Source organism: Amblyomma mixtum, chromosome 3 (genome assembly GCF_055824585.1).
Source record: "Amblyomma mixtum isolate Tamu chromosome 3, ASM5582458v1, whole genome shotgun sequence".
Taxonomy (NCBI): Eukaryota; Metazoa; Arthropoda; class Arachnida; order Ixodida; family Ixodidae; genus Amblyomma; species Amblyomma mixtum.
Genome location: NC_143014.1, coordinates 46,174,104 through 46,189,436, shown reverse-complemented (window position 1 = coordinate 46,189,436; position 15,333 = coordinate 46,174,104). Strand labels below are relative to the sequence as shown.

At 42.9% G+C, this 15,333-nt stretch overlaps 1 protein-coding gene and 1 pseudogene across 2 annotated transcripts in view; both read left to right on the top strand.

Annotated features, from left to right (window-relative positions):
* Positions 1-15,333, top strand: part of mbc (dedicator of cytokinesis protein myoblast city) — an 81,070-nt gene that overhangs the window by 18,278 nt on the left and 47,459 nt on the right. For both annotated transcript variants that reach the window (XM_089579032.1, XM_089579033.1), the window contains exons 15-21: positions 1,064-1,162; positions 5,328-5,400; positions 5,494-5,597; positions 10,774-10,990; positions 12,492-12,589; positions 13,796-13,885; positions 13,979-14,079. In XM_089579032.1, the coding sequence (XP_089435158.1) occupies positions 1,064-1,162; positions 5,328-5,400; positions 5,494-5,597; positions 10,774-10,990; positions 12,492-12,589; positions 13,796-13,885; positions 13,979-14,079 (782 nt within the window). The remainder of the gene's footprint in view (positions 1-1,063; positions 1,163-5,327; positions 5,401-5,493; positions 5,598-10,773; positions 10,991-12,491; positions 12,590-13,795; positions 13,886-13,978; positions 14,080-15,333) is intronic.
* On the top strand, positions 1,318-4,212 carry LOC149350028 (uncharacterized; annotated as a pseudogene).

Genomic DNA, 15,333 nt, shown 5'->3' with positions numbered 1-15,333 from the left:
GCTTAGAGAGCCGGCTAGTGCTTGAGCGTTGGAGAGGAGCGTAACAGTTTAAGCCAGAGCCCTGTAAAGCATTCTCTACACTGAAATGCTATGGAGGAAGCAGGACCTTTGGATCCCCAAGTGATGTGATGAGCTCGAGATCGGGAGCGAAAAGCTAAAGCTTAAACATTTGCATTACACACACTCGTAACTGCCATGCAAGCTTTTCAAACCTTGCATAAAAAATGTGCACCTGACCTTCGAAGCCAGTGTTCAGAACATTGTCTTAGTCTCCCCGCTATTGGCCAGCGCTGCCACCTGCCACATAATCGTCTGATGGCGTCGAAGTGAACGATACTAAACACCGACGACACGAGCGCTTCTGACCACGTGTGTTGGTTGATAATGGACGGACGTGTATGAAATTTCGACTCTCCCAAAAGATCTGTTCACTTTTTTCTTTTCCTGCGTAATGAACCCTCCCCCCATATTGATGTCAACTTTTCTGGAAAAAAAGTGAGTTCATTACACGAGTATATGCGGTATATCAGTATCTTTACCATATCAGTTGTTCGCAATGGCATTGTTTTAAGGATGGATGCTGTCTGGTAATTTGGCTACTAAACACTGTGTTAGTGGAACACCTACATTCAGCTCTAATGACTCCATTATCTGCTAATAGTTTATTTTCAGTTACCACATTTTATGCTATCACGTTTTTGATTTTGTTGAACACTTGTGGAAGCATCGTATTTGCACAAATGTAATGCGACCACATATATAACATGAGGGGGTAGTTAAGAGTCCATATGAAATTGAAAGCATTGCATGAACAGGCAAAATTTTATTGAACACTCTTAGTTGATGCAGTGTGCTGTTTGGTAATGTATTTTAAAAGTGGTTTCACGAAGTGTCCGCATTCTACATTTGTAATAACCTTGTTTTAAAAAGGATGCAATGGAATTGACAAGCATTTTGTTGTTTCTTTTTTTTAAAGGTGTGGTGTCATTTGCATAAGTCGCTCTTTGTTGGACAAAAGTAAGGCTTGGACTAATCTCATGGGGTACTATTTCTTTTCATGTAGGGTGTCATAAGCATCGGATCAGGTTCGGAAAGCTTGGATGAATACCACAGTGTGATTTACTACCATGAAGACAAGCCACGTTGGATGGAGACCTTCAAGGTATTAGAGAGGCTGCTTTGTTTATGCTCATGCTATTTATTAAAGGCATCTTCCACTTGAAGTGGCAGCCTGTATATCACTTTCATCATGCTTTCTATTAACTTGCTTTTGAAGATAACTTTTGTGCATGAGAACAGTGTCACATAGAAGCAGTAATGGGAATGGCTGAACAAACTTGTGCAATCTTCGCGGCTTTTTTTGTGCAGAATTCGTGTGCTGTATTTTTCATCTCCTTGCCCTTTATCATGAGTGTTTGACCAGGTACAATAATAAAAAATTGTCCAATGCTCCCCTTGAAATAAAGATTTTTTAACTTCTTACATGAAGCTATAATAAATGGGCGCCTGCAGCGCCATCTAAGCATTTCGAGGAAGTATCGTGTTTGGCAGCTAACGCTAGTGAGAAAAAAATTCGCTGTGGCTTAGCTTGGTTAAGCCCGGTAATTGCGAAAGCAATATCCGTACCTACGCGATGGTTCAGCTGGTAGTGTAGCTGGTAGTGTAGCTGGTGGTGGTGCTTGTGGTTAGACTTGTGGTGATGTATCGGTTATATACAATCCAATCCAATGTAATGTAATCTAATCTAATGTAATCTAATCATCTAATCTAATATAATGTAATTTAATCTAATGTAATCTAATTTAATCCAATCAAATCCAATCTAATGCAATCTAATCTATTCCAATCTAATGTAAGGCCGCCGGTGGTGGCACCGCCACTACTCGCAGACGGCGCGAGATGGTCGCCCAGCTCTTCGGCGTGACGTCACACAGAGGTCATGCGAAAGGTCATTTCATGTGCACCGCCGTCGCACGGCGAAGGCTTGAAAGTGCAAGTAGTAAAGCTTTCGCTTTAAAAGTGCGGCTGTACACACGCTAGTAGGGAAGCTTGGTTTGTGAACTGCTGTGTTGAGCCAGGGAAAATAGAGTTGTTCGCAGTTATAATCTGTTTCACTGTGACCATACTTCAGAAGCAGCATTATTTTGACCCCCTGCAGTTTTAGGGGCTGAGATGTTCCTAAAGGAGTGTACGATGGGGGGCTAGTTGGTAATCCATGAACTAAGAACGAAAACCACGCAAAGGACGATACACAGGGAAGAAGTAGACAGCAAACCTGAGCTTTTGGCTTCGGTTCACAGGATCGCTGACAAGGTAGAAGGGGAAAAGAAAGGATGCTGCCTTTCGGAAGGAGTTGATTCAGTGAGCAACACCTTTCAGAAAAAGGACTGCACTTCCCTGCTGAGAAGAGTGGCTGGCTCAATTTGGGATTCTGGGCTGCGGGTTCTTTTGTCCGACAAAGAAGGCGGCTTCGTGGTCCTACCGCGGAAACTATTCGGGGAGAAGGCACTAACAGCGATCAACAAGAACTTCCGAGTTGCGGATGTGAAGCCGACGAAGGCGAAGACCAAAGCGGTTGCGCTTTTAGATGATTCGAAGCTTGAGCGGATGAAGAATGAAGTGATGAGTAACAAGGTGCATGTGCTCACTGTGTTTTTTAGTGCAAAGAGTCATAAGCTGGAATGCCCCTTTAGAGCAATCGTAACGGAGTGAGGAACCTGGCAAGCAGTTGTTAGCCGATACCTTCAAAGACACCTGAAGAGTCTGTCGCCTGAAGACCCCTACAAGATCACCAGCTCGGACGAAATGGTGAAAATTTTCAAAGAAGGCATGCCAGGTGTCAATTACGGCTTCTCGGTTGACATTGAGGCGCTGTTTTACTCGGTTCCTCACAATGAACTGCTCATGGCGGTCAGCAACTGTATAGAGCGTTTGGGGGTGTGGGGTTCCAAAATGCCTGCGGCATTTCGATAGAAGGTTTCATGGAACTGTTGAATGTGTACCTCTCTTCAACGCTAGTGAGTTTTGAGGATAAATTCTATGTGCAAAAACGAGGCATATGTATAGGGTCGAGTGTGGCACCAGTTCTCACTGAAATATATTTAGCGGAAATTGACTGTTCACTCTCACGGGCGCTAACTGACGACCGCATCGCGCGAGTTTTCCGATACGTAGACGATTTTTTAATACTGTTAAAAATGAATCCCAATGACAACCCACAAGAGGTCACTAATGAAGTTTTATCGTCTTTTAAATCCAAGGCTTCCAGTTTGAATTTTACTGTAGAATTGCCTGAGAACTCTTGCTTACAGTTCTTGGACTTGAGATTGTTTTTCAGTGAACCGGACCACTTGTGTTGGATGTACATGCCTAGAACAAAAAACGCCCTTTTGCCCTATGACTCCTGTCACTCCAAGCTTATTAAGAGAGGAATTGCTTCATCCTGCTTGAGGTCATCATTATTTAAGTCCTGTTTTCACAAGATTTCACTCAGCTTTTCCGCTCAAGTTGCACGCCTAAGTTCTGCTGGGTTTCCCTCGTCGCTTCTGCAGGCCGCTGCCGGGTCTCTGTTGAAAACCCTCGTCCCAACTTCTAGTGCTCGAGAACCTGTCATTCGTGAGAGGCGGAAGTTTGAAGTACTGCCCTTTGTACATAAGACCTCGTATGGCCTGAAGAGAGTGGCAAGGAAATTCGGTGTGGAAATCTTGTTTTCGGCGCCTTGTAAGCTGTCCCGTTTGTGCGCGCTAACTAACAATGAATCAAGAACAAAAGCAGGCTGTGGTGTTAACCACAAAATCAAGTTTGTGTACTGTAGAATGGGAGTAGTGTACGAAATCCCGCTTAGTTGCGGCTCAGTTTACGTGGGACAAACGGGACGCTGCATTAATAAGCGCCTACAAGAACATAAAAATTCGTTGGGCTTTCACAGCAGCATGCATTTGCCAAAACACTGTCTTTTGTGTGACAATAAATGCACGCCACTCTTTGAGTGCACAAAGATAATCGGAAGGGCCAAAGACCAGAAAACACGTGAGGTCATCGAAGCCTGGCAGATTGATAGATATGGGCCCAAAAAGTGTGTAAGCGAGGCTTCGGTCCATCTGTACAAGAAGGAACTGAAGTTCCTGAACTCGATTAGATAGAGATTGCTTGTTGCGCATGCGTAGGGTTGGTGATGGAAGGAAGATGTGTTTCAATAAACAGTTGCAAGTCCGCGCTCGTCCTGTCTACTTCTTCCCTGTGTATCGTCCTTTGCGTGGTTTTCGTTCTTAGTTCACAGATTTTCCTATTCTCAGGAACATCTTTCCGTATGTACAGTCTTTGTCAAAAATATGCAGCCCAAAGGGTTTGTTTCTAAGCCATGTAGCGGGGCTCTTTAGTACGTTTAACAGGGCTATGCTTGGGAGGGTTGAGGACTTAAGTTTCTCCCTTCTTCGTGAGATTAGGGTCCCTGAGTATGCAAGGAGAGCCGCACTGCAGGGCTCACAAGCAGACCCCTAGGGCTGTATACTTTTGACAAATCCTGTACCTGCAAGAATGCATTGAAAGCAGTCGCGTGGCTACGTCATACTTTCAGCGCACCCAACTGCTGAACTGTGGGCTTGCATTCTCTCATATTGCTTATTTTTGGCCTTCAAAAATGAACTGTCAGAATATGGATAGCCAGCTATTATATGTGTGGTAATGGTAAGTATGCACTGGCACATGCATGCTATAAGGAAGCACTTGGCAATGGACTGGCATACTGCCTAATAGAGGAACAGTTTTCAGTGGAGCAGCATAATGGTTTGTATTTTGTAATCCTACTCTCAGTGTTTGAATATTAATGTGACAGCAATAAGGCTCCCATTCAGAAGAGAACCCGGGGGTGTGCGAGAAATTGCAGATTGTTCGAAAAGTTACTGACGTCACATGTGGAACGGCGGATTTAAAAAGTGATTAAAACAGCACATAAGTTGTGAATATACGGTCGCAGCATGACCCAAACGTCATTATGACATGTAAGAACGTAAAGTAAATTAATTGCGCTGAAAGGAGAATTGGGGTGAGATGTAAATTGAACTCATGCCCCTTGGATTCAGAGTGAGACAAGCTATCCCTAGTCCGCCGAGGCACATTCGTTTGACTTCGTTAAAGGGAGCCTTGTGTGTTGTCAGACAGTGTCGGTCTCTGCGAACTGATGTGCAAAGAGGACCCCAGGCTACTGAAGGGAGCCATTAATACAATCCCGTCATACTCTTAAGGCAGGGCTTAAATGTCCCCCGAATTTTTTTTAGCTTATCCTCACGTATTTGTGAGTGTCTTGTGGCTTCTTTTCTCTTTTCCAGGTTGCAGTTCCTATAGAGGCATTTTACAAGGCTCACTTGCTGTTCACTTTTAAACACAGGTCATCAAATGAAGGTGAGTGATTTTAATGCGATGTCTTCAGCCTATTCCAGAGTGAATGTAGTTGTGAAATTCTACAGTATGTCTTGTTTCTTTTGTTTGATGCAGCCAAAGACAGAGTTGAGAAACCATTTGCTATGTCGTTTGTCAAACTGATGCAAGAAAATGGCACCACACTGAATGATGAAGTTCATGAGCTGCTGGTGTATAGGGTAAGAGGAATGCTTTGCTCAGTATTACTCCATTTGCATGACATTTACACCTTGCGCAACCTTAAACATCCTCTTTCGCTAAAGTGTGGCCTCTGCGATATGACGTGGGCACATAAGGCTTCATGCGTTCACATATCCATTTTCCAACCCATCGCTTCATCTCACAAAAGATTCAGGTTAATTTTGTAAGTGCTATAATGGCTTTAGAGGATCTGTTTCATTGAAGTTATGCCTGCGACATAACAGCTGGGTGGTCATATATACAGGGTGTTTCAACTAAGACTGTTACCAGTTTTTTAAAAATAGGCTTTTTAGACCCGAAAGATGCAGCTTCAAACCTGGCCGCAGGGGTCGCATTTTGATGAAAGTGAAATTCTAGAGGCCCATGTGCTGTGCAAAGTCAGTGCATGTTAAAAAATTCCGCGGCGGACTACGGCATCCCTCATAGCCTTAGTCGCTTTGGGACATTAAACCTCATAACACTGAACCAAGCCATACCAAACCAAATCTTGGGTTTAGAGCGCTCTCTTTGACATAGCACTGTCACGGTTGGTGTGCATCATAATAGAGCTGAGATGTGTTAACTGGCAGGCTAGTAACTAATATTGAACAGTTAACTTGTTAACTGTTACAGTTAGGGTCTTCATTTATTGAGACATTTGTAGCCCATTGTAAGGAATATCCATGAGTTTTTTTTATTTTTGAAAATGCCATTCTTATCACTGTTGAACCGCAAGGAATTTTGGGGCCGCACACTGGCTAAAGGGGAACTGCTCAGCCGGAGAGAGTGCTAGCCATGCCTACGAACGTGCGTCACACAGTGGCACAGGTGTCGCATGCTCTTTTCACGGTGCTCAGGTAGGAGCGACAAGTGGGCAGACAGCACATCAGAGGCACGCTGTTGTGTGATGTGCCCTTGAGTCATGGCTAGCACTGTCTCTGGCTGAGTGGTTCCAGTTTCGCCTGTGTGCAGCCCCAGAATTTCTTGTGCTGCAGCAGCGATGAGAATGACATTTTTGAAAATTTAAAAACTGACAGGGATGTCACTTACAGTGGGCTACAAATTTCTCAATAAATGAGGAGCGTGGCTGCAAGAGTTTAAAAGTTAGCTACAGTGGACTCCCTTTAAGACGAACTTGAAGGGACCATGAAAATGTTTGTCTTATCAGAAGTTGATCTTGATAGAAGTGCCTCAGAAAAAGATATGTGAGCATGCTAGATGTATCCAAATAATATGTAACATGAAAGCATAGAATAAAATGGGCTTTCAGTGAGAGGATAATAAATGCGCTGTTTGAAATAATACCTAGTGCATTTATTACACTAGGCATAAAACAAGGTCTCATTATACATATACTACTTGAAAATGACTTGGGTCGTTTCATTTTTCTTTCACCAGCTTTTTTCCTCTCTTCTGCAGCGACCATTATTTATTTGTTTGTTTTTTTTACTGATTTTTGCTTTTTCTTCATCTTCAAGCAACTTGGTAGCCATATGTTTCTCTCACGCCGTCCCTACCGCTGTGGTGGCTCAGTGGTTATTGGCGCTCGGCTGCTGACCCAAAAGATGCGGGCTCGATCCCGGCCGCGGCGGTCGAATTTCGATGGAGGCGAAATTCTAGAGGCCCGTGTACTGTGCGATGTCAGTGCACGTTAAAGAACCCCAGGTGGTCGAAATTTCTGGAGCCCTTCACTACGGCGTCCCCCATAGCCTGAGTTGCTTTGGTATGTTAAACCCCCATAAACCAAACCAAACCAAAAAACCAATCTGATGCCGTCTGCTGTGTAGCTATTAAGGTGAGGTGAGACTTTGTTTCTTTAAAAATCAGTTTCTAGATATTGTGACTTTGTAGAGAATTTTTTTAGCTTTCAAAAAATGTTATTTTTGGGTTTTGCGACTTCAGAAATGCTTTTTGTTCCTTTTTCATCATGGGAGTGGGAATTTGCAGATTTCAAAATTGGAAGTTTTCAGAGTGCTTATTTGTATTTTATCTCAAAACAGCTTTTTTTGAAGGTCTGTATACCTTTTTCTTGGTAACTATGATGTGTAAGCCAACAAAACTTTCCACAGATTTCAGTCAATACCTTATACATGACTGGAACTATAGAATGAATAGCCTAAGTCAATTTATATTTTTATGGCTAGAAAAACTATTCACAGGTGGTATATTTATCGCACCGAAAGAAACAAATGTAACAAGTCTGATCTTTGCTCAGAGCATTATCTTAATCCTGGTCATTCAGAATAGCCACTTCTACTCTCACACAAAATTTTGCATTCAGTAGATTGAAATAAAAAAGGCACGTGAGTGGAAAAATGAACAAAAACAATACTAGGCAAAATTTTAATCTAGTTTTGAGCTCTAATGCAAGCTGCATACATGTAGAAGGTTGCTAGCAAACTTCAAAGCCATAGCTTGTGTTACAACTACTCTGTAGCCAATTTTGAAAACCACTTTTGAGGTCTCACCCCACCTTAATTCTAAGAGAAGGTGCACCATGCGCCTTTAAAGTCCGCCGCAGACAATGCTCACGTGGTGCCAATATCTGGCCATCTCCGCACTGCGATAATGAATTCTGCAACGCTGCGTTAGTTGAAAATTCGACACCAATATTTCAAGCCCCAAGTCAACGAGCGGGTGCATTCCGCGCTTACATGCCCATTAGTCTGCCGGAGGTAACGCGCGGCATGTGACCTGTGCGTGATGCCGAGATCTGGCCATGTTGGATCTCTGTTCCGAGTGCAGAAAGGCGTAAGGTGCCTTCTTTTTTGCACCATAAAGAAAGCTTCCCCCCCCAAAAAAGCACACTCCTGCAAGCCAGCTTCCTTGCACTTTTGCTTGAAGGTGCTTGGAAGCCATCTCGGGAGTGTGCGCTTTCTTATGTGGAAGCGTTTTGTAGTTTTAATGCAGGAATGTATTTAACAGCTAGGTGGTTGCGTCTCTTTGTGTTGCGTTTTGTAGTTTTAATGCAGGAATGTATTTAACAGCTAGGTGGTCGCGTCTCTTTGTGCGCAAATTTTGTCAGTCCGTCCAGGCTCAGAAGGTCTCATTTCTTGTTTCTTGTAAATGTGAGTTCACGATATTGTCATTTTGAGCATGTTCCAACTACTCAGGGCTTTAACTTATCACCCACAATAGCGACATTGTGAAGGCAGATACACACAGAATCACAAAGAGGATTGTTGTACTGAAAACACTAGGCAGTGGCAGCCATATACCTTCCAAGTTCAGAGGAGCTTCCAGCGCGTGGAAGCAGATCACAGTAGCGGATCACTGATCATGGTGATCATGGTGTGCTATAACTCTCTATTATGCTTGTGCCAGCACTAGTGTCCTCGTTTTTTTCACGGCCTGTTTCATCCCTTGCCTCATGGCATCATTCCATGCCAGCCCCCTCCTCGTTTGTGCATTCCATGACACTCTCAGCACATGCTCTGCTTCTGTCCTGCGGGTTGTCTGCACGTGATGTGCTCTTTGGAAACATGCACTCGTTGCCTACACTCCTGCTGGTTGCATCTGCCCCCAGATTTCATCCAGCACATGAGATGGAAGGACCATTTTTACTCTCCTCTAAAAATTTTACTCGCAAATTGTGTTGCTATGATCTTAGAACGAGGGTTAGCGTGCATGCACTCCTGCAGTGGGGTAGTCTAGGCATAGCATGGATTACACCGCTATTTTTTTTTTCCTTGATAGAGCCATGCAGATGCTCCACAAGTGCCATTGCATGGGGTCACTGTGAAAGTTTATTTTAACTGAAGTACTTGTAAAACAGTTCATTTTAAGTGGATATTTTGTACATTGAAACCTATGGGGAACTAACCAAATGGTCTCGCATCGTTCATCTTATCCGAGAATTCGTCTTAACTGAGTTCATTTTAACAGGCATCTACTCTATTTAATATCAGCTAACCAGCCTACTAGTTAACACAACTGCTGACAGTGCTATAGCAAGAAAAGCTTTGTCCTAACTAAAGAAGCCTATTTTGAAAAATTGCTAACGGTCTTAGGTGAAACACCCTGTCTAAGGTTGGCATATAGTTGTGTTAATAACCAGTTATTTTGTTAACATGTACGAGGCAAGCTAAATGCCTTACAATGGTCTGGAAGTTTCAACATGAAGCCTGTGTAGGCTAAGAAGCTTTTTGCTGTGTGTAAAAAATTCTAGTGGGTTTTATATTTAAGTCTTTCTCCTCATCTCGTGTTTGTGCAATGGTTTGTTTATATCCATGTTCAACCTGTCCAAAAAATGACATTTGCATAGCACCTATATAGTGTTACTGCACTTTCGTGTTGCTACAGGGATGACATGTAATATCCTATACAATTTAATAAATTTACTTCAACTGATTCTGCATAATGTAGAACAGCATGTTTGTTTTGTTTGTTGCTACATCCTGTATTAAGTAACTTACAGCTTTCTGTCAGACAAAGTACTGCTATAGCTTTAGAAATGTTGCAAATCACGCTTCAGAGTGTCAGGCATTGAAGATTTGTATGGTTTTGACTACGTAGTGAACTCACAAAGAAATTATGTTCTTTTAAGAAGTCTTTAGTAGTTTGTGAGCATTTTCATGGTGGCTGCGCTTGATCGCGTTAAATCTTGACTTGTGGCATCAGCTGCAAAAGTACTAACGGTTATCATTGGACTTCAGGCACCAAGGATTGCGCATGGCATGATTTTTATGCTGATGCTGGGTCTGAGCAAATGTGTTGACTTCCAGTTGGAGCAGCCAGGTTGGAGCAAAGGGCAAAATGCTGAGTGATCATGTTTACATACTGGAGGGTCTCATATGTCATCATTTGTGTTGAGCCATCCTGTTCAGTATTCATGGCTTGCGCATTACTTAAGGATATTGAATGTTACGCACAGTCAGTAAGTAGAAATAAGCACTGCTTTTATTATTTTTTGGCTATTTGGCTTTGCAACCAGCGTTACTTCCATTTCATAGCCAGGCTGTCTGGTATCAGCAGTAGTATTACCGGAACAGAGATGAAACGAGAGAAATCTGCAGATAGGATGTGTGCCCTTGGTATGTGTACTTTAAGTATCATGCCAAGCTGCCCTATTTTGCATTCTGATTTCCCCAAGTGCCTTCCTTAGTGCATGCATTTTTGTGAATGTTTTGTGTGGTGCACTCAGTTCTGCTGCAATAAGAAATGAACTCGCCACAGCTGGACCACAAGCGGCATGTGGAAATGGATACCAGCTACCTCACTTTGCCAGCAACTCGGGCCGAGTTCAACTCCATAATGCAGAACTCGTCAACACCCAACGCACAGCCTAACAAGTCCCAGCTGGCATCATTCCAGACGGGAGGAATTAGTCTTGCAATCAAGGATTCTTTCCAAATCTCCACTCTGGTGTGCTCCACCAAGCTCACACAGAACGGTGAGGACACAACTGGGGACTATGGCTGTGGAGTTTGCCTTGGTAAAAGCAGCAGAAGTTATTTTTGGTTGCAGCTGAGCATTGTGACAGTGAACTTGCTGGGGTTGAAAATTGTTCTGGCATCCCACCTTTTTATATGGGCATGCATTAAGAGTTGAAAGCATTGTAGTTCCAGAGATCAGTGCTGAATATGGGTGAAGTTGTAATGTTCCAACTTGTTATGAAAGAACAAAAAAATTGAGAGACTCTGTCACAGTAATATCTTGACTGCTGCAGTGTCTGTTATACTGGTAGTGACATTCCTGCAATGTCTGAATAATTGCGGCACATATATTTTGTTGCTAGTCTCCTAACTATGTGGTGTTTGATTTGTCTGTAATGGACCATCCTGCTTTCTGTAGCACTTGGTGGCAAACTCTTGTTTTGTAGCCTGCATGATAGCTTTATATATCTCCAACATTAGTGCTGGCAGTATGCATCTGTATCAAGCTGCTATTGCCAATTGCTAGTGGCCTCAAGGTCCCCACAATTATCGATGAGCCCCAAAGTTTTAAAGGGGCACGGCAATGTTTTTTTTTCCGCTGCCAGACCTTTCTGGTTATAGAGACTGCTCATACATTCCAGAAACTAGTGCGAAAAGAATTATATTCAAATCTGAACATGCAGATCAGTCTATTCCACTTTGAAAATTCAGAGTAAAAATATTGGATGAGATTTCATTTCACTTGCCCATTTCACCTGCCCCATGCTGAGATCGGGCACTGCAATTGGAGACACACCTTACACACATGCAGCGGAAGTTTGTGTGCAATTGTTGCCTTCCCAGGGTGGCCCACAGCTACGCATTATGATGGCATTGTTGTTCCACGTACACTTTGCAGACAAATCAAGGGTGTCTAACTCAACAAAGGGTGCTCCCCAATGCTTCATTGTAATCTCTTTGGCTTTGGTAGGATTGGAAAGCTTCCACCGCTTATCTTTCAGTCAATCAGTCTTATTTTGTTTACCCCTTATGTGAGACCTTCAAGGGCCTCTAAAGTATGTGAATAGGTAAAATGTGCAGAGAAAGCAAGAAACAATGCACTTATTAGGATTTTGTGCTTGTTTTGGCACAAGCTGCCTATACAACTTGTTTTGTTTGCATTGCATTGTTGAGGCAGCTGCTACACGAAATTGTGGATGAAATGGGAGGAGGGAGCTAGTGTTCGTTTGCATTGTGAAAGTTGATATGAATGTTTTTCATCAACTGTGGCAACGAAGTAGAAATTTCATTCACATTTTATCGATGATACGTAAGATATAAACAACAAGAATGATTAATGTGAAAGGATCATGAGTTTAAAGGTCATTTAAAAGCTGCTCTTGCACTAGGGTACTAAGAAATTAGTAGTTTATATTCTATTTGGATTTTTCTTCGGCTTCAAGCTGTGCTGTTCATGAACACTATTTGACAGTATATGTCACGCAGTATTTGTTTCATTTTTTTTTTTTTAAATAACAGTTGACCTTCTTGGCCTGTTGAAGTGGTGGACTCTCCCTGATAACCTGGAAAAAAACCTCCATGCATTAATGAAAGTTGATGGAGAAGAAGTTGTGAAGGTATTATTCATGTGAACACCTTTTGTGTATGCATTCGAACGCTACTTAGATATTTTTGCTGCATAGTAGTTCTAAGGAAACACTTTGTCATTGCTGTCATGTTTGTCATTGCTCTTGGTTGACAGCTTTACAGACACCCTTGTAGGTTGCGGCTTCATTTCCAGCACCTCTTGTCATGCAGTTTAAGAGGTTTGTCTTGGCATATCAAAATATTATGCCTCTCGTAGATAAAGCACATTTGTGGCACACTGCTTAAAAGAAACTTTATTCAGAAGTGAATAGGTTACAAATCTTGCACATGCAGTTCAAATTTGCTCTCAGAGAAATGTCTAAATTTAAAATTTAATGAAACTTCTTTACAGGTGTTTTTCAATAATAGTGCCTCGCTTCATATATGCTGTGTACTGTCTGTGTCAAAAGTAACCAAGTCTTTGCCAAAAGTCACCAGACAGCATGATTTGCTTGTCACTCGTACAGTGGAGCTCTTATGACTTCCCTAAAGATCAAAAGGTCTTGAAATTGAAAGGGGAAGGCAAAAAGTTCTTGCCTTCCAGAGATTTAGAGCTTGGGAGGCAGGCCGTACATGCTCAAATGAGAAGCCATGCTGCCTGGTTACTTCTGGCAAAAACTGTGCCTGGCAGCACACCACCTCCTCGATGGCACATGCATCTCATCTGCCCTATGCATTGATTACACAGGTGTACATGAATTTTGTAAGGCTGTGACTTCATCATCTCATGTGACATTTTGCTGATTGCCCTGGCTCCTGCAAAAGGTTCTGACATAGCAGAGGAAAGCACTGTATACTTGGTGACATCGGATGGGAAATTGTCATATATAACATTTGTAACTCTTCCAGAAATAGTGTTCTTGCTAGTAGCTATTGCTCGATGATTTGAGTGGTATGTGTGACGTATATAGAGGTTGGTCTGCCAGAGACACACAGCTGCTGCTTGCTGGGTCATGCTTTGCTTGTGTTCTGGCATGTTCATTTGAAAGAAGTGGAGTGTTCAACACACAGCCCATGCTTCACTGTTGCCCCTTGCTTAAGAGGTAATCAGCTCCCATTATTTGTAACAGGGTAGGTGTGTAACCTTTAGGACAATATAATTCTTGTAGTGCACTAATTCTGTTCCTGCAGAACGTATCTGTTTACCATGCTTGCCGAGAACTGTACTCACTAGCACGTGTCGTCTCGTTTTCCAGTTCCTGCAGGACATCTTGGATGCCTTGTTTGACATTTTGATGAAGAACTCCGATTCAGAGCTGTATGATAACCTTGTTTTTGAAGCTCTGGTAAGTGTTATTTTGGTAGTGTCATCCTATTTTAAATTAAATTGTGTTTGTTGATCTAAACCTTCAAGCAAAATTTGTTTCGTCTTCTTTCAGGTTTTCATCATTGGTCTCATTTCTGATCGGAAGTACCAGCACTTCAAGCCAGTGCTAGACTTGTATATTGAGGAAACATTCAGTGCAACACTAGCTTACAAGTAAGCTCTCTGCATTTTTATTTGGAGATACTAATGCAGCTATGCCTTCTATGGCTGCATCACTTCATTTTCTGTGCACCAGTTTTTGGGGATGGAAATGTGTCCGCAGTTTTCTGCCCCACATGATGCATCTGAGTATTGCACGTGTGGCATCTGTGGAAAGGGCATCTGGAGAGGAATCGCTTGGTGTCGGTGATGTATTCATGTGGTAAAATAGGGTGGTGTGGAGTAGTGATTAGAAAAGAACAGTCTGCATGACTCAACACCTTCGGTGACAGGGGAGCATGCACCAGTGTGTTGCCAGTCGTGTGCTGACTGCAGGTGTTTGCATTCCTGGCTGGCACGGTGCTGGCAGCAAACACAGCTGTAGGAGTGGAGGCAATGCAGCTCTAGCAAGGCGCCTCACAAAACAGATTAATGCTTTGCAGTGGCAGTGCAGCCCTAGTACACTTTGTCGGCCATGGTGAAACTGAGCTAGAGAAAGGCTGATTGTAATGGTGTGGAGTTAAAACGCAGCAAAATAATGGAACTGTGTGGGAAGCGTACATTGTGGAGGTGAAGAGAGTTGAGTGAGCATAATGAGAAGACGTCAGGAGTGGGTGGAGAAAGGATACCTGCCATAGTTTGTCAGTGCAGCCAACTGCTTGCACACTGAAACTTTTTATATGTCAAGTGCAAGTCAGATTCTGTCAGATTATGAAGCATTGTTTTGTGCCCTTGCATCAGATGATTTTATAGTTAACCATGTTTTACTTTCATAAACTCCACTTTGTGAAGGTGTAATCTTGTGTGTTTCTTTAAAGGGCCACTGACCACCCTCTGGTCGAAAATATTTTCTACTTCTCCGGTAGCGAGGTATCGTCCTCAGAAGGCGTGGCCGCAAATATTTTTTTAAAAGACTCATTAATAGCGTAGTTATAGCCATCGCAGTCAAACTACTTCGCCTCTCCTTCTGTCCCCTCCCCTAGTTTTTTCTCTCTTGTGCCTCGTCGAGTAGGCTCCACAAGGGAAATTCCCCCTTCCTCCTCCAATGTTAGTGGGAGGCGTGGTGTCTGGTGGAGTACATCACATGTCTACGTCAGGGCCCCCGCCTTGAAAAGAATTCTTTTCTTGCTTTTTGAGGCTGTTCATTGCCTGAATTGGACCATGGACGTAGTCATCTGCACTGAAGTGTCTTCCACAAGCCACCACATTCTTGACCGTTGTGTCTGGAAGGCCGATGCTTTGGAGCCAACCACGACTCGAGGCATAATC